Consider the following 19107-nt stretch of genomic DNA (forward strand, 5'->3'; position numbering starts at 1 on the left):
TCGGTTTATTGAAAATTACAAAAAAAAAATATGGATTTCATACTTCATATTCTAATCATTCAACTGCAAAAGAGTTGCTTGTCCACATTGGCAAGTAGCGGGAAAGGAGAATATTTTTGGGGAAAAAATTGTCAAGGATACAAAATTGAATTGTGTAGTCCTAGAAAGCTGAAAAAGTAATGATAAACGTATTTTCTTTTAATATTCATCATATAAGTGAGTGACCCGCCCACCCCACCCCCCCCCCCAAAAAAAGGAAATATGGCCAAACGCGTCCAGCATTTAGCGATGTTAAGGGCCTACGGCAAGTACAGGTATTTCGAGGAGGTATTTGAAGCACGGTTGTGGATGGGTTCTGCGTTTGATGCAGATGGAAATTATGTGTGTACGTGCGTGTGTATGTGTATGCAAAGAGGGAAAGTGTGCGGAGGCTTGAACGTGTTTTGATATTTTTACGGTGTTATACGGTGACAATTAAAAAAAAAACGAATAACAATAATTGATGGGAGTACTCTGTTTCATAGAGGGAGCATCTTGTGGGCTTGCAATAATTATGTGCTGTGATAAACATGAAACACAGTCCAAATAATAATCACTACTTGAGGTATCGTACGTCATTTTCCTTCAAATTCGTCTCATATCTTTTCTGTTGTGATTTTTTTTTTGGTTATTTCCTTTTTTCCTGCAACTATTCACTTTTTCCACATTTAGGAGTAACATACACACACTTGTATCCCCACCTCCACACACACACACAAAACACACACACACGTACAAACACACAATATCAAAACAGCAGAGAACTTAACGTCTTTTATGTTTTACGTTAGAACGGGCTTAAACTTGATCTATATACACCCCCTATGGAAACGCACATGCATGTAAGCTTGTCTTCATTCATCATGTGCATGGAAATCGCAGATTTCTGTTTTCGTTTGTGTGACAGTATGACTATCTCCTTGTGTACTCTGATTAGGATGTAGTTGTATGTGTATGTGTGTGTGTGTGTCTTTTGTGGGTGGGATATGGGGTACATGTGTATTCATTTTACTCCTAAATTTGGTAAAAGTGAATGGTTGCAGGAAGAAATTAATTTCCTTACCAAGAAATCACAACAAAAAAGATATGAGACCAATTTGAAGGAAAATTTGATAAAAATGATCGCTAAAAGACGAAATTGCTTTTGCTCTCATGGCTGCAGCGAGTATGACGGACGAACTTGAATTGTAAATGACGAAAATGTTGTGACAAATGACTAAATTGAATAGACTTTGTCTATAGGATTGACATATTCCAGATTTCTTGGGACGAAATTGAACTAAAAATCTAGATTTATATCAAATTGAATGAAAATGTTTGAAATTGAACAGGAAATCTTATATGATTGTTCCCAAACAATGATTGCAACTCCTTCGAAAGGGATAATATTGCACATAAATATTATCCTGGTTTTCTCAGGGAACAAGTCTGAAATTCAGTCAAATCAAAATGTCAAGAGGGGTGAAAAACAGAAGCTGACAACTTGAAGTTGACATGAATTCCCCAGCGATGAAAAGAACTCTGCCACGACAAGAGGAAAGACAAAATTATTATTACGCGTATCTAGGACACCTGTTGCTAAGGTTTCCTAAGGTTGACGTCAGCAAATTGTTCGGGTCAGTGATGAGCACATCACGAGCCAGTCTCCTCCCCATGATCGTTAAAGGTAACCTCATACTCAATTGAAACAATAAGGAAACAAAACATTCCACGCGTTCAAGGTGACTCCAATCTCTGCCTCATAACAGTGATATCTATAACTATAATATCAATGCGCAGTAGATGAGGTGATCTCGATATTTTCTCACTTTGGTTTGAGTATAAGATATCATAAGAATCATCCCTTTTGTCAATATAATCCAGCAGCCATTATTCTCTTCACTCTTGTAAAAGTCATCAGTGCTTTATTGTTAACAGTGAGGAACGCAATATGTATACTTCTATTTCTTTAATTTACGTTAAAGTTCAAAGTTCAAAGTATTTTATTGTCATGTAAAATACCAATAAATATTGTTTTCGGACATTTGTGCAGAAAGCATAAAAGAGTACGGCAATTTATTTATGGGAATTTATGCGTACATGAACTTATGTTGAGACAAACATCTCCCAGGAATGTACTGCAGTATGAATTCTAACTGGTAAGAGCCTATGAGACTGTAATTGATTCTCGAGAAAAGTTGGCTCTCGAGAAAAGTCCATGCAGGATGGTAAATCGAAATGAGCAATTGACAGTTTTTTTTTTTCTAACGACACTGTCCAGATGATTTTATATGACATCAGTATATCGATATTTTGCAGTGCGTTCGAAATGGACATTGTAAAACCAAGGAGGTTTGAGACATGGAGTTCCAACTGGCTGTAATTATTCAAACAGCCCTCATTTTTCTATGGATGCACAGAAGAATTCCACAGGTGCACTTGTGCCTTTGATGATCGGGGTTCCATGCCGCCGTCTGCTTGAGCAATCTGAAGATTCATTATCAACTCTTAACATAATAGCTATGTTCAGACGAGGGCAGTTTTGGTTGGAGTAACTTCGGAGGAAGGGTCGGAGTAGTGCCCGTCTGAACAAGGTCGTGGTAACTTCCTCTGGTCGGAGGAACTCACCACGACCTCAGCCAAGTTCAGACGTATTTCTAGACGGAGAAAAATTTTATGGCGCAGCAATTAAAATTAAAATTTATGCTTATCTTACCACGATCCTGTTTCCACACAACGGTCGTGGGAAGAAACTCCGACCAATTTACGGCGGCCTTTGCGGGGATCAGCGTGGAGGGTCGGTGTAACTTCCGGAAGTGGTAGCGCCGAGCACGTCGACCATACGATTTTTTTTCTTTGTTTTTTTACCAGCGGCATTTGTCTTCTCCATACTTGTTGATGAAAATTTCTGAGCGGTATAATATTCCATAGCTTCTTCGTCGCGATCGGCTAGGTTCGAATTGTACTGCACGCCCACGTGCACTCGCAAAATGCCAACATTGTGAGCGATTTGACCCCGGAAGTTTTACCAAGGTAGTAAGGTATGTAAGTTCAGAGATACTCCGAGGGCTTGTCCGCACGGGCAATTTACTCCGACCGGCTAGTCGTGGTAGCGAGATACTCCTGAGAAAACTCAGGAGTATCTTGGTTTACCTAGGGTCGAACTCATGTGCTTTATTTGCCTATAGTGTCGAATTCATGGGCTGTATGACTCGTGGGTATCGGTCTCGTGGGATGACCCCCATGTGGGACATACTGCCAATGAGTGACGTAAATCCTTGCTCGGCGGTGCAGACTACACTCACCGACCACGAGAATGAAACATGTCGACAGCATTGCACATCTTTATCTATATCTTAGCAAAATATTATCATGTTTCTTGTCGTTATTTTGTGATTGTATTCATTCATTTATTTTCCATAATTCTGTTAGGTTGAGGCACAGCTGAGGACATCAAACTTCTCCACCGAGATGCGTCTTCGGGCTTTGGTTTTCAACGACACCGAATTCTCGAAGCGGACAAAGAAACTTCTCTCTTCTCTCACCTACAAAGGCGGGTCAGCGCTAAACAACGACGAGGAATACAAGGAGGTAAATATCATTATAAGAGATATAGTGATGGTGATGACAGTGATGATGATAATGGTGATTCGACAAAATAATGATACAATCATAAAAATACTGGTAATAAGGATAATAGATGACGCGATAATGTGGTAATGATGACTATGATGATGACTGGAGCTACTTTGGCTCAGAGATTGAGAGATTGGGATCTAACCCTTAGTTCCCCGTTCGAGGTTCCCATTGTCAGATCGTTATCAGACCATCTCGGACCATTACTAACAAGACTTTACGGATTTAGTAATCGTCGTATTCGAGATCAGTTAATTTCAATCCAAAACGGCCCATAACGGTCTGATACGACTAATCGTTAGCCGAGTTGGGATTATTCGTATCATGACGGAGTTACGAGGGTCATGATATGGTTTGTTACTGTAGGTCCATGAAGGTCGAGCTCCAATCTTGTAACCGACTACTTATTCAATCGTATTTCGGTTCTCTACCTCTCTAAAACAAACTGCCACATTATTAACCACTTGTTATGTACATCCAGAGAGAAATTCTTTTTTCACTTCCCTGGTACCTGCACACGACAGTCTACTTTGCTATAGAACTTTAAAAGTGCAGCGTATCATCGATATCCGGTTGGGGTAGACCATACGAGACCGTCACAGACCGTAGTAGACCGTACAATCGTGTCAGACCTGAGATACTCCATCAGACCGTTGAGAGCCGAGAGAAAACGTACTGGAATCCTTGGTAGACCGCAGACCGAACTGCACGGCATTCCTTTTAGCTCCTTCCCCATACGACTCTTCACGAATACCGCGACAGGCCGTGAGAAGTCTTAGCAAGACCAAACAAAACTATAGGCAAACGTTGCTGCCATGGCCACAGCGATCATAGTGTAAACGATATTCGTTTGATTTTTTTTTTGTTAAAAAAAAAGAAATGAAATGGAATAAAAAGGCCCTTGCTGATTTTATTTAATCATCTATTACGTTCACAATGGAGGTCAAAGTAAGGATGAGCTTGAAAAGAGGAATGTTTCTTTAGACAGTTTTAAGATAATAATAGAATTGTGAAATTATCGATTTTTCTCGCGCACAGAATTTGAGGGGCATGCGTGATTAAAGTGATGTAACATTTACATGAAAAACAATATCATTGTTTAATTTCGCTCAATGTTAAAGTTATGTCGTCATACTGTATTGAACACTAGAATCCAGATAATTTTACAGGCAAACATAGAGTGGATGATTTCCTTAAGGCCGTGTCACACCTTTCCGGGCAAGCTACGCGGGCTTATTGCGAGTAGGGATTTTCCAGCAAGCAGGAGAATTTTCTGCGGGCGGACAAGAATGTTTTCGAGTTTCGCTCTTGTGCCTATACCTGCTAGACGCGTGCTACTTATCTTCTACTTGCGTGTATTCCGTGTGACCTGCGTGAGAGCTTTGAAACCGATCCATTTTGGTTACGAGCGACTTACGGGTACTGCAAAGTACCTGCGTTGGAGTTGCCTGCGAGGTGCTGCCGGTAAGGGTCTCCTACTGGTGTTCTGAGTGTACCTCTGCGAGCGAACTCCCGCGACTCACTCGGACCAAGTTTTGAGCATGCTCAAGGTCTTGTCATACCATATCTCGGGAGGTTTTGCGGGTTGACATGCGGGGAAACAAATTTGCTACCCGGAGCTCTCGGCAGTTGGTCCGCACCTGACAGTATCTAGCGCGTATCTCGCTTATAATTGCACGAAGGTGCGAACGAAAGTCCGATTTACCCGCAGCCAAGATTTGAGCAACTTTTTCCGAGTGAGTCGCGGGGATTGCCCACAGAGGTCCACGCAGAACGCCAGTAGGAGGCGGCAGCTGCACCTCCCAGGCAATTCCCACGCAGGTATTTCGCAATCCCCGTATGCGGCCAAGACAATGACATTCTGTGAGACTGTCTTCTGCTATTCCTTCAGCGGAATTCCGTCACTGAGTTGTCAGCCCCCACGCGCCAGGCATGCAGGTCACACAGAATACCCGCAAGTAGAACTTAAGTAGAACGCAAGTAAGACATATGCAAAACTCGCCCAAATCCTTGTCCACCCTCAGATATGCTGGAAAATCCCCTCACGCAACAAGCCCGCGTAGCTTGCCCGAAACGGTGTGACAGGGCCTATGCTATGGAAGCAGGCGAACGTGGCCCTCACAGACCACTTCATCGCTAAAGACGTACGTACTACGCTCTGTGATCAATCGATTACACCCAGCCCAGTACGGAAACGTAAAAGGAGCCTCAACTTCACATTTTACCTTGTTGACGTTATGCATATGCTCCACAGCCATGCAGATAAACCCGCCGCAGCATCGACGATACTCATGACCGACTTTTCGAAGGCCTTAGATCTGAACATGAGTGTTTCCCACGGATACGTAGAATGGATAACAGATTTCCTGTCGTGTCGCCGTCAAAGGGTGAAATACAACGGAAAGATGTCTCAGTGGCGTGAACCCATTGCCGGTGTACAGCAAGGAACCAAATTAGGTCCTGCTCTATTCATGGTCCTTGTCAACGAACGATGCTGCAGCCGACATCGACGAAAACTACAACCTCGGTAGACACCGTTCGACATTTCAAGTATGTTTATAGTATGTTTATAGTATAAACACGAGCAGCTAACGCCGAATCACATCTTTCTTCAGCACTCCAAACAATGCAAGAGTGGTCTGCAACAAACCTGATGCGACTCAACCCCCCAAAAATGTGTCACCATGGATGTGTGCTTTGGAAGGAGCAACTGTGAGCCAAACACCCTCATGTTAGACGATGTGACGCTGCACAATAGCAAGGCAGTCAAACTCCAAGGAGTCTTCGTGCAGGACGACCTCAAGTGGAATGCACATGAATTGTGGGGTACATGGTGAAACGGGCAAATAGCCGTCTGTAATGCCCTACGCACGCTGAAGCATCACGGTATCCCTGTCTGTGACCTCGTTACGGTATACGCCACTTTTGTGAGACCAGTGTTGGAGTACGCCGTGCCAGGGTGGTCTAGTGGTCTTACAGGGCGACAACGCCAGGTTATCGAGTAGATTCAAAAAAGAGCATGCCGTATCATTCTCGGGAACACATATACCCTATATTCTGAATCGTTGGTAAAGTACAACCTGTCATCTTTGGCCGACCGCCGACAGCAGCTATGTACAACTTTTGCCAAATCATTGCAACGCTCAACATCTAAAACTGTATCATCTCGTACTACCCATGAAAACTCATGATCACAACACTAGGAGCGGTACCTAACGCTCAGAGCCCCGGTGTAGGACAAGTAGATTCAGAAACAGTCCGAAACCACACTTCACACGCACTTTGAATTCAGCAAGAGTTTTCTATGCGTGGGAATACACATGTATGTTATGTTATGTTATGGATATCACAGGAGGGCTACCCATACCAACAATATTGATCTTCATAGTTATGTAGTGATTTGAGTGTATTTGATCATAAGGATACAATAATGCCCTAATTTCAATTTTTTCCTTATTTCCTTCTTCTTTTTCTTCCTCCCCTCGGTTTTTTTTTTTTTTTTTTTTGCCCTTTCTCTTTGATCACGGCAAATCTCTTCTGTGAGCATGATCATAGTGAAGTCTCTTTATCTGTTTTATTTATCTTAATAATTTTTTAAAAATATTTTTGTGTGTGTTTAAAAGAATTTAATCTCAATTTGATTATATTATAGGATATTGAAGGAAATAGAGGTGAATATTTATGATACTTACTTTCTATGTAGATTATATTTTTTGTGTAACTGATAGATATAAGATATACACGGGTGATGATTTTGTTTCTTAAAAGTGGTATTCTGTTGGATTTTTTTTTTTTTTTTGGGGGGGGGGGTTATTTCACACCTTTGGGTTCTTGTCACTGAGTTGGATCATGGGTTGTGTATCTTTTTGAAGCATCCAAAATTATAAGATATTCATGACTATGTATATATAGAAAATATATTTTTTGTTATACATAGGTTATGCAAGCATTACCGGAATTAACATATGGGGTGATATTGAATGATTTGAATTTGATATAGATATCGATGGTATCATATACTAATGAATAATGTATTGAGAGAGAGAGAGAGAGAGAGAGAGAGAAAGGGAGAGAGGGAGGGAGAGAGGGAGAGAGAATTATAAGGCGAGACAACAAAACTGGATTTTGTCATTATCATTATTATCATTATTTTAGTTATTATGAATATGTATGTGTAGTTCAACTTTTTGTATTCCTTTTTTTTCTTTGAAGCTATTTTGATGTATTCTTGTTTATCATTTGCTGTAAAAGTCACAATTCGGCCTTTGGCTGCGACGATGTTGATATCAATAAACCATTTCAGTTCAATAAATATGGCTGCGGATAAAAGGATTTGCGTGCGCACCTCCGGGCAACTACGGGTGAGATACGTGTTAGGTATTGTCATGTGCGATCATCTGCGGGGACCTCCGGGTAGTTCTTCGCAAGTCGCACGCAAGGTTTGCCCGGAACGGTGTGACAAAGGTGGGCCTTTAAGAATTAAAAGAAGTGGCTCTCAAATAACCTGCCCTAAAGGGTTCATTGTGTCTATTATCTTCATTAACGACTTCTTAATAGGCAACATTCCAATTTTTACATTTTTTTCAACACCTTTGGTGTTTGGTTGCTTTTATCAGGCTAAACAACCAGATAGACAGACAAACAAACAAACAAACGAATAAAGCAGTGACAGTGTTAGGGTTCAGTTTGTATACATGAGTGAAGCTAATCAAAGCTTTGTGCATCTAGCTGAGCTCAAAGACGAGGCGAGACGAGACAAGTATAAGCCTGGGTGCAAATTCAGAGAAACTTTTTGAATATTGAAAGTAGTTTCACGACAGAGGTTCAAATATGTGCAAGACTATATCCCTTACAGGAAAGAAGTGTTTTTTTAACACTTTTTATTGGTTTTTTTTTCACAAACTTTCTTTACTGGATGTCATCTTTTTAAAGAGTTGCTTTATCAACTCTAAATGCTTCAATAACCACTCTCTTAACATTTCTAAAGAGAGAATTTCAGTTCTAACTGGTTTATTTCTTAATTCTTTTTAACAGTACCTGGAGTTACTGGCTGCTATGAAAGAGCGTTATTCCAGCGGAAAGCCGTGCAAGAAAGGCGGAACTTGCTACCCTCTTGATCCAGGTATGATAATAATGATCATGATTAAATTTACCTTGGTTTTAAACAGTGAAGTTGTTCCTCTTGCTGCCAACAGAATATTTATGCCTGTTTTTTAATGCCTGAGTTTAATTTTATTGTGTATTATTTGTTGTATCATCTTTGTGTGTGTGTGTGTGTGTGTTTTGCGATGATAGTTATAGGTCCATCTTGTTAATGTTTTGTGGGCTTTGTGGGCAAATTTAGTCTGCACATTTTATGTATTAAAATGATTTTTGCACATTACATTTTTGTACTGTCTCCCTTACATTTTATGTTTTTTTTTTTTTGTTGTTTTTTTCCAGATCTGAACACTCTCATGGCAAGGTCAAGAGACTATGACGAGTTGTTCTGGGCATGGGATGCTTGGAGGGACGAAGTCGGAGCGCCGGCCCGGGCTGACTTTATGAAATATGTGCAGATCAAGAACAAAATTGCTAGGGCGAACGGTATGGAAGATCTTAGGATTAACACTTAGTCACAGGACCTGTTAGAAATCAGCTGTGTAAACGTATAGAGGTTTGACATCCCCTTTCATTATTTTCCTTCATAACTCATAATATATAGCTAAAGCAGAAGACAGTGTACAGTTTCAGAACCAGTTCTTTTCGTTTGAAAGGGAGAGTTTGGTATAGTCGATAAGTAACAGGTCAATAATATCGAGATGTTCTGGGTTTAGTAAACATATTCTATCCTCTCATGAAGACTGTGACTTAAACACTGTTAAAGCTAAAGGTTTAGCTCACGTATCTAAAAACTTGACGAGAGTGGTCGAGGGTATCATTTAAGAAAACGTGCTAGCGGGGCCATAATGATGCTTCTGGTTACCATAATGTGTACAGCTGATCACCCAAAATGTCATGATTCCGTATACCCACTCCTCAATTATGCCATTGACGCGTTGATGTTGATCGGGTTTGATATGATGTGATGAATGTTAATTACTTTGACAATATTGATAACACATCTTTTTAGCTTAACAATGACGTAATCGCAGATGAAATCATGACACACGTGGAATCCATTTCTCATTAACGGCAGGCTTTGTGGACAGTGGGGAGGCTTGGCGAGGAAGGTATGAGGTCGAGTCGATTCCCAGCTTGGCCGAGATGGTGGATGATCTCTACCATCAGCTGGAGCCCCTCTTCCTAAACCTTCACGCCTATGTGAGGAGAAAGCTCTACAACCTCTACGGACCGAGGTACATCAACCTCCGGGGACCAATACCGGCACATATTTTGGGTATGCCATATATTATCATGTGTGTTTAGTTGGATTTGAATAGTGCTCATTTGATTAAATCTAATATAAAATTAATTCATCTTTTTTTTTTCAAAGTGCACACACACACACACATACATACATACAGATAAACACAAATATGCCAAAGTCCTTAAAGGTCATATTGGATGCAAACTTGCTTTTGGAAAAAACAATGACATGAAGCAAACAAAACTGAACAAAGATGATTAAAACTTATTGATTTCAGGTTTTCACATGTTTGAAAGAAACACAATGATGACGTCGTAAGATTATGCAAGAAATACTGAAGTCACTTTCTATCAAGCTTTCCTCCTGACTGGCATCAAACTTCACCATTCCCTCTCCCCCCCCCCCCCTTTACCAATTACTGTTCGTCTGTGTTGTTGTTGTTCTTCTTCTCAACTAATTAATACAAAGTGGATTCAAAAGTGGAATGAAGTTTCTCCGATACGACAGTCGATTAATCAGGGAGGTGCAAAGACTTTCTATCTCATTGCTACAACATTTAAGACAAGGAGGATTCTGTTTGTTTTTTTTCTGGTACAAAATGCCTCTGAAGAGTAATTTCATAAAATTTATAAAACTCTGCCACTAGATTATTCCTTGTCAAACTTTGATGCCTGGAAATTTGCGCATATTCAGATTCATTCTCTCGGACTCAATTGAGTGTTGTGATATATAGGTTGTGTCCTTGTTGCCAAATATGAAAGTAATCTTTGTTACGTCACTCCGCAGGTCACATGTGGTCTCAGACTTGGTCTTACCTGAGCGACATTTGTGAGCCATTTCCGAACAAGACTCGGGTGGATTTCGAAGAGTTGACCAAAACCATGGTAAAGCAGGTAAATAGCATACAAATCTATTCATTTGATTATTGTTTCATGTGAGATTATATTCATAGGTTTTCAGCTTGTCTTGGGAAAACCTCAAAATAATCAAAGGGCATATTATACATACATACACAACATAAACTATGTGGTTACTGTGAGAGGATTCCATTGCTTGAAATCTGACACAAACGCTTACATGTTTTTAAAAAAAAAAGACTACTAATGACATCACGTTATGGGAGAAAAAAAAAAGGAAATAAACAAAAGGGAACTTGACCTGGATTTCTGACACAATGTGCAAAATGATGCTTGCCCAAAAGCTTGTGACAATGAAAGTTCGTCCGTGATTGGTGGTGCATCCACCGGTCATCACCCTAGTTTATGTCAAACAGGACACTGTTTCTCAGGATGTTCGAGGGCTTCCCAACTGTTTGAATGAGGCTATTTCCGGCTGCGACCTTGGCCTATACTAGTGAAAGATGTAAATGTTTCAAGGGCTGTAGCTCTGACGTCCAGAAATTCTTGACATAACTTAAAAGTTCAAAACTCCATCAACCATTGAATTAAGCGGCTTAGTAGTAATTTTGTTTGTCTGTTTGCATGCTTGTGTCGTGTTTCTGTTGTTGTTGTTGTTGTTGGTTTTTTATTTTTTTTTATTGGGGGGGGGGGGGTTAGAAGCTGTTCCTTCTATGTGTCTCTCTCTTTTTCCTCCCTGAACATGTCAGCTGTCTCTATCATGCTCTCTCTCTCTCTCTCTCTCTCTCTTCCCGCTTGAGCATCAGTATCAGTGACTGACTACATATAATGTGAGATTCATATTACTTTTTTGTACCGATGAACGGTCAATTATCGTCTATTTCCAGCTTTTCTATGAATTTTATCAATGTTTTATTATATAATGACATTCTATATTCTTCTGAATCCCATTTTCTTTGCTCAATTTTTCATTGTTTAATTACATACATTTCCAGTCAGTTTCCCTTTGTTTGCGTTTATTACATATTAAAAAGGAAAGCTGCACGTCACTTCTGTGATCCCTCGGATTTACCCCAAATTTATATCAGGTTAATGTGTGTGTGTGTGTGTGTGTGTGTGTGCTTGTATGTGTGTGTATGTGTGCGTATGTGTATGTCACACATACACACACACACACACACACGCTACAACAGTTTCTGACCACACGAGAATTAAGGGCTTCTTGGGCGAACACTGTACTTGTATTATTTTTCTATCGGCCTATTTTTCATCGGCCTAGCAATCTTGAGACCTCGGGGTGGAATCCCGATGGAATCTCTTTTTCTTTACTCAATTTTTCACTGACAAATATTTTCATTTCTGGTCAGCTTTCCTTTGACTGCATTTGTTATATATCTTTCTCTGTTCTTTTCACACTAAGTCGATTTATTCCATCCTTACTCTTTCCTACCCCCTTTTTTTAACGGCGTATATCTCGTTCCAACATGACGATGCAGAATTATACGGTAATCAAGATGTACAAAATGGCCGAGGAATTTTTCATTTCTCTGGGGCTTGATCCGCTACCCGATTCTTTCTGGAACGACTCCATGTTGGTCCGCCCATTGGACGGGCGGAACGTCAACTGCCACGGCTCCGCTTGGGATTTTAAGAATCAGCGGGACTTTAGGTAAGTTTGGCACAGCTAAGGAATGTGACAAACAAACTCTGGGAAATTGACATCCGCACTTCCCCTTTACCTGTGCATTGATTACTTGTAGAACATTATTTATTTATCTATTTATTTATTTATTTATTCATTCATTCATTCATCCATTCATTCATTTTGTTCATTCTTTTTTATTTTCACAGGGTAGCCCTTTCAGTTACAGAACTGATTTTCAAAAGGCCCTTGCAAAAGAACAACACAAAATGTTATGCATACAAAGTAATGAACAAAAATACAGTAAAAATGATAATGATATATGATTACAAACTGAATACAAAAATAAGATTATAATAGAAATTGATTCTAGGTAAAACGTAAAGTTCTCATAAGGGAGTTCTCTATCTTCCACCATTCAGAACTTTCTTGTATGATTCATCAAAATACATAATGATTATTATACCTTGCGTGAGAAAGTGTTTGTTCTCACACTAGACGAGGGTTTGCAATATCTGTTTCCGGTATTTGTTTGCTATTCATTTGTACTATTTACGAATATGATTCTGGCTGTCTGGATCTTTGTATCAGGCACCATGTTATTCATTCGACCTCCTGTTTCTACAGTACTTTCCGAAGTCAAATCGCCTGTCATGAAAATCATTCTTTCATGTCAGCACACAAGACAGTGTTTTGGTGATTGTTCATTTTCTGCATTTTATCCGAAATTTCGGAATCTTCTCCAAACGAATTCATTCCATCCAAATGCACTCATGACTAACCATTTGGAGAAGTTTCTTAGAAATCATTAATTTCACTGATATCACCTGAAAAATTTTCACTACTCGTGCCTAGTCTACTTTCTATTAATTGTAATTTGTCACTTATGTTATGTTAGTACAATTATGATCAGTGTGTTACAATGCTTTGTAAAAGGGAATGTACAGGTGCTTCGTAAACTCTAATGTTATGTTACACATTACCGTATTGTGTGGTGTGTGTGGCTGTGCGTGCACAATGCATGGCCGATGGTAATGAACTGCCACGCACATAGAGTATCACTATCGATGTGAGACTGTAAAACACAATACATCTCACTCTTGTGCTTACGGTGAAATTACTTGCATTTCACACTATGATGAGAATGATCAAGCCGCTTTCCTATTCGGTGTTCTTCTGTCTACTTGTTTGTTTGTCTTTTTATTTGCCCAAATTAGAATCAAAATGTGCACGACGGTAAACATGAATGACTTCATAACGGTTCATCATGAGATGGGACACACCCAATATCATATGATGTATAAGGATGTTCCCTTGAGATACAGAGGCGGGGCTAACCCTGCCTTCCACGAAGCCCTCGGGGACGTGGTAGCACTCTCCGTCTCTACGCCCAAACATCTTCACAAAGTTGGACTTCTAGAAAACCTTGAAGTTGACCGCGGTGAGTTACCGCTTGCAAACAGATGTTTGTCTTCAGCTGCGAAAGTATCCTTAAAAGTTACCAAGTTTGGTTGATTATGTCCATCAAATATCTTTTTCTACGTCATCTTTTTCTTTTCCTTCTTCTTCTTCTCCTCCTCCTCCTCCTCCTTCTTCTTCTTCTTTATCACCCGCTATCATCGTCATCATCGTCGTCATCATCTTTGTCATCCGTTAGCATCTTGAGGTTATGTGAAAGCTGCTGATGTTTCTGATTGAATATTTATCATCTGTATCTGACATTTATACTGTAATGTGGTTTTCTAGTTTGATTCAACAAACAAACGAATCTGCTTCATCGTTTGTTCATGGTCACCCTTCTCCAAAAGAGGCCGATCTCAACTTCTTGATGGGAGTCGCCTTGTACAAGATCGCATTCCTCCCTTCGGGCATTTTGTTTGACCAATGGCGATGGAGCGTCTTCAACGGATCCACCCCCGAGTCGCGATACAACTCAGACTGGTGGAAATTAAGGCAAGGCAACTGAATTGCTTTTATACCACACATCTTCCGTTTAGTGTGTTATTGATAGTGGACAATGCCATAAAAAGGGTTGTTTTAGTGTTGAAACGTAATAACAACAAGCAATATAATATGACTTTGTGTGTACATATTTCTAATGCTATAAGTGACACGGAAGTACCAGAGGTTAATTCACGAATTTCATGATACACTCCTGCATTCCTTTTTGTTTTTATGACATATCATCAGCCGACAACATTCGAAATCAGTGGCTAGCAAAATACCAGATGAGAAGTGCGAAATGACACAAGGGTTTCCTGCAATTACTTACCATGCTGCAGATCTCAAAAGTCTACATGAAGATTGGCATATAGTCTCCATCTTTGCCCAGGATGGCTTACTAGAATAATGATGATTTTCAAAATATATACCCTTGGGGTAGTCACTATTTGTTTTCTTTCGTTTTTCCCTTCAGGCTGCGGTACCAGGGTATCATACCACCGGTGAAGCGAACTGAAGATGACTTCGACCCCGCTGCAAAATTTCACATATAGTTGCAAATGTTCCTTACATAAGGTGATGTTTGTAAATATGTGACATTCCAAAAACTCTGCACTTCTCATGGCTAAAGGCTCAATTCTTTTTATTTATAGTTTTAAATACTTGATTGTTTTCCCCTTATTCAGTCACTATCCATTTAGTATTTGCTATTGTTGTTCTGTATTGTTTTTCTTCCCAGGAGAATTCGATAAGTCTAATGTACTTGTCGACACGGAACATTTAATATTGACAAAATATTAGTGATAATCTGGACATTGACTAGGCTCCGGTTAAAAGTGGTCTTGTGGTCTTTGTAAAACTTGTTTCGAGCCTAGATGTATTCCTTCTGCCAGTGTTGTGAAAAAAGAAGAATGTATCTCAATGATCATATGAAAACACATGTATACAAGAAAAAATAGAACGTACATGTATTCCTACAGGTAGGAATCGTCATAGATATCCATGCTCAGGACCATTAATGTTGCTCTCGTCATACGACCATACTAGTATCTCTTTCCTTTGCTATTGCATTTCGACTGGTTCACTGTGGGTTGTGTTTTTTTTTTTCATAGGGGGATGGAGGGGAGTTTTTTTTTTTCTTCCCAAGAACGCAAAACTAGTGGTTAATGACCAGAATATATATTAGGTGGAAGAAGGTTTAACGGTGCACCACGTATTATTTCCAGGGTATGTGTTTGGCCCTGTAAAGGGCCTGCCCATCAGTCCTGGGTAGGCCCTTTTCAGGGCCAAATATATACCCTAGAAAGGATACGTGGTGCACCGTTAAGCCTTCTACCACCCAACGTTCTACCGCCACGTAAGCCTTTAAAGATTTCACAATATCACTTTTCTACCGGTTCACTGGAGGCGTTATTCTTTTTCTTCGAGAAAACAAAATTACAGTTAATGACATTAATATATATACATGTATTATGATTCTTCAACATCTACCCCTGATAGGTATTTTCTCAGCTTCATCATGCAGTTCCAATTCCATGGCGCCTTGTGCAAGGCAGCCAACCACACTGGCCCTCTCTACACCTGTGACATCCATGGGTCCAAAGAAGCGGGTACCTTGCTGTCGTGAGTTCCATTATCGTTGGAGTCAAAATCAACATCTTTAGCCTTTTCATACCAGAAGGTATTGAGACCTTCTATGTTTTTGGACTAGTGTGGCTTTGCCATTATCATGGTACATATGCCATTGAATATTAATCGCAGTGAATGTTAAATAATGAGTTATTCTTTCGAATTTTCGAATCACACGCAAGCAATCATGATTCATTCATGTGTTTTTTTTTTTTTTTACTTTTTTTTTCAGTTAGAAAGATCCCAGTGTATCCGTAAAGCGTTCGTCTGGGTGCATGTGGGTGCACGATGGTCCCGTTTTCCTTTGTTGGGGGCACGCATTGAGTCTTGGAGCGCAAGAAGGGATTCACGTGTAGAACTTTTAAAAATGAATTCACTGAGGATATCCTGGTTCTACCTGATAGTGTCGAGATGTAGAAGAAGCCACAATGTTAAGAGGCAATTTTGCAGCAGAAATCATCGCCCTGTCATTATCAAGGTGGCAACGCATGGTGAAAAATAAGAATTTAAATATGAGATATACATCTATTTTTATTTCATTCTGCTATGGGAATACGATTAATAAAAATACACACCTGGAAATATTGCGATGTATTATGTGTTTCGATGAATATTGTACGTATGCTATAGAGGAATGAATGATAATGTGGAGGGAGAGAATAAAAGTATACACAACAAATAATTCAAATTTAAAAGATAGTTTATTCTATACCTTATAAAACACTATGTCGTAGAATCCATAGTACAACTTGTAATAACATAAAGTACTAAACCAACATCCGATTTATATGATTATTACTGTGGTTCTCTCGTATTGAACGATTTCAGTGAAATGATGCAGAAAGGTTCTAGCGAGCCATGGCCTGATGTGATGGAAGCCATGACGGGTGATAGGACTTTGAGTGCCGAGTATTTGGTGGAATACTTCCGGCCACTCATTGATTACCTCGAGGAGGAGAACCGGAAGAACGGAGACATTCTGGGATGGCCAGAGATGTACACCCCTCAAGGTATCATACCATTCATTGTTGTTCTATATTTGTTGGTATGCCATTGGTCCTAAGCTGTATCCGCACTCCTCGCCATTCTCATCCCACTCGATTTCTACTGCTACCTGCGCTTAATAGCAAGCTTGCTTTTAAGTAAGATTTCGCGTTTGTTTCCCCACTCGGTAACTGCTCGGTGAATGAAAACTGGATTGTCTTTGATTGCATTATATTATTTTAAGGCCATTACCCTCATCAAGTATTTGCTTATGATAATGTTCTCCATTTCTATTACACTTAGATTTGCTTCATTTGTCTTTTGAACAACATGTACGTGAAATCTCATATTTCTGGTTCAATTCGTAAATGATGCCTGCTCATTTTCTGTACTATTAAAAAAAGCAGTGCTGTGCATTTATAGCATCTATTATTATCATAAACATCGACCTGTTTCCCTGTATATTCACGGTTCAAATATCATTCAACAACTTTGTTCAATTGGTTTTCTGTTGTACTTTTGTATGAAAAAAAAAAGAACTCAGAAATAAAAGATCAAATAAAATGAAGTCAAACCCTATTTGTCTAACATTTTCACTAGATTTCAAATTTTCACTAAATTGACCGTCATGTTAGTAATATACTATTGCACATCCAAGTTGAATTATGGTCATTCTGTGCATCAGTGTATTTTATTATATTTTGTGCATTTGTTTTTCATTGAGAAAATGAAAATAAATTGAAATTTACTTTAAAATTTGGATAGATAAAACGTAAGTTACAGCTTACGTTGACAGGCAGCTGGAAAGGGGACTCAATTAGACACGGATTCTATATAATTCTCAATATCGGTTCAAACTAGAAATACACAGTACACTTCCTAGGATTTAGCATATACAGTGATTATTATCAATATCATCACCTATGACTTCCTCTGCTATAAGTATAGTTTCCTCTGCAAATTTGTTTGGTTTGGTTTGGGATGTCTTTTCTCTTCTCTTCTCTTCTCTTTTCTTTTCTTTTTCCCTTTCTTTCATTCTATTCCACTCGAAACAAATGCGGCCAGCGTATGTATTGTATTTGTCGATGTTATCACTATCATTACTTTTTAAAGAGGTCCTTCTTCAGTTGGCGAATCTACCTATTCTCATAGTAGCCTGCCACTGTATTTGATTGAATCATTTCTTTATTCAAGTAAATGTTTATATATGACCAGGTCAATTATCCCTTTAGATAATTGCAGGTATACATCGAAAATTACAACTCACAATTTAAAGAACATACAATACAAATGACATCCGTGACATTAATGCGCCGTTATAAATAATAATATTTAACACTATCAATCATTATAACAATTATATCAATTCTATAAACCAAAATATTTATTGTGGACATTATATAAAAACTTTATACTCCGGACGGACCAATAATCGGCCGATGTTCTATATTTTTTCACTGATTTTGTTTTACACAAAATCAAAAACTTCATTAAATTTCCCACTGAGAAAATATCCGTGGTCCTAAAAACTGATATGGGCTTTCTTTTCAGTGCAATTTACTTCTATATTACATGTACCAATATAGGATTTTACACTGATACACTAAAAATTTAAAAGACTTCAACATTTTGCAGGCTTTAGGGAAAGACCCATGGACTTGCAGTGGGAGTTGAGCTCTCATATGATTTGTTTATGATGAAGTTTAATCTTCTGCATAAGGGGTATTTATGACCTTGTGTCCGTTAAGGTCATAGCCATACTTGGATTTAATAGAAGTCAAATATTCCAGGAGAGGGTTAAAACAAGCAAGAAATATAACCGGTTTTCGAATGTGAAAATTTTGTGATTCCCACAAAGGGCCTGAAACATATCTCTGATGCCTGCTGTACACGATGTGACCACGAAACTTTCGTATTTTTGTATTTCCTTTGTTTCATGTTCGTCGAAATACAGAGCCAAAGGGACTTAGTGGCAGAGGGGCAATTATGCGGCCAGGATCGGCAATACTGCTTGCATTCATTTGCGCTGTTATCTACAACGGAGTGATTTA

The 19107-nt window shown here is 39.2% G+C and overlaps 1 protein-coding gene across 1 annotated transcript in view; it reads left to right on the forward strand.

The window, feature by feature from the left end:
- Positions 1-261: 261 nt before the first annotated feature.
- The window catches only part of LOC140237948 (angiotensin-converting enzyme-like), a 20873-nt gene continuing 2027 nt past the window's right edge, over positions 262-19107 (forward strand). Inside the window, 13 exon segments of the mRNA XM_072317877.1 lie at positions 262-327; positions 3451-3609; positions 8689-8776; positions 9097-9240; positions 9833-10033; positions 10790-10896; positions 12357-12529; positions 13720-13943; positions 14311-14455; positions 14919-14988; positions 14991-15019; positions 15944-16066; positions 16901-17082. Of these exon segments, the coding sequence (XP_072173978.1) occupies positions 262-327; positions 3451-3609; positions 8689-8776; positions 9097-9240; positions 9833-10033; positions 10790-10896; positions 12357-12529; positions 13720-13943; positions 14311-14455; positions 14919-14988; positions 14991-15019; positions 15944-16066; positions 16901-17082 (1711 nt within the window).

Source organism: Diadema setosum, chromosome 14, assembly GCF_964275005.1.
Source record: "Diadema setosum chromosome 14, eeDiaSeto1, whole genome shotgun sequence".
Lineage (NCBI taxonomy): Eukaryota > Metazoa > Echinodermata > Echinoidea > Diadematoida > Diadematidae > Diadema > Diadema setosum.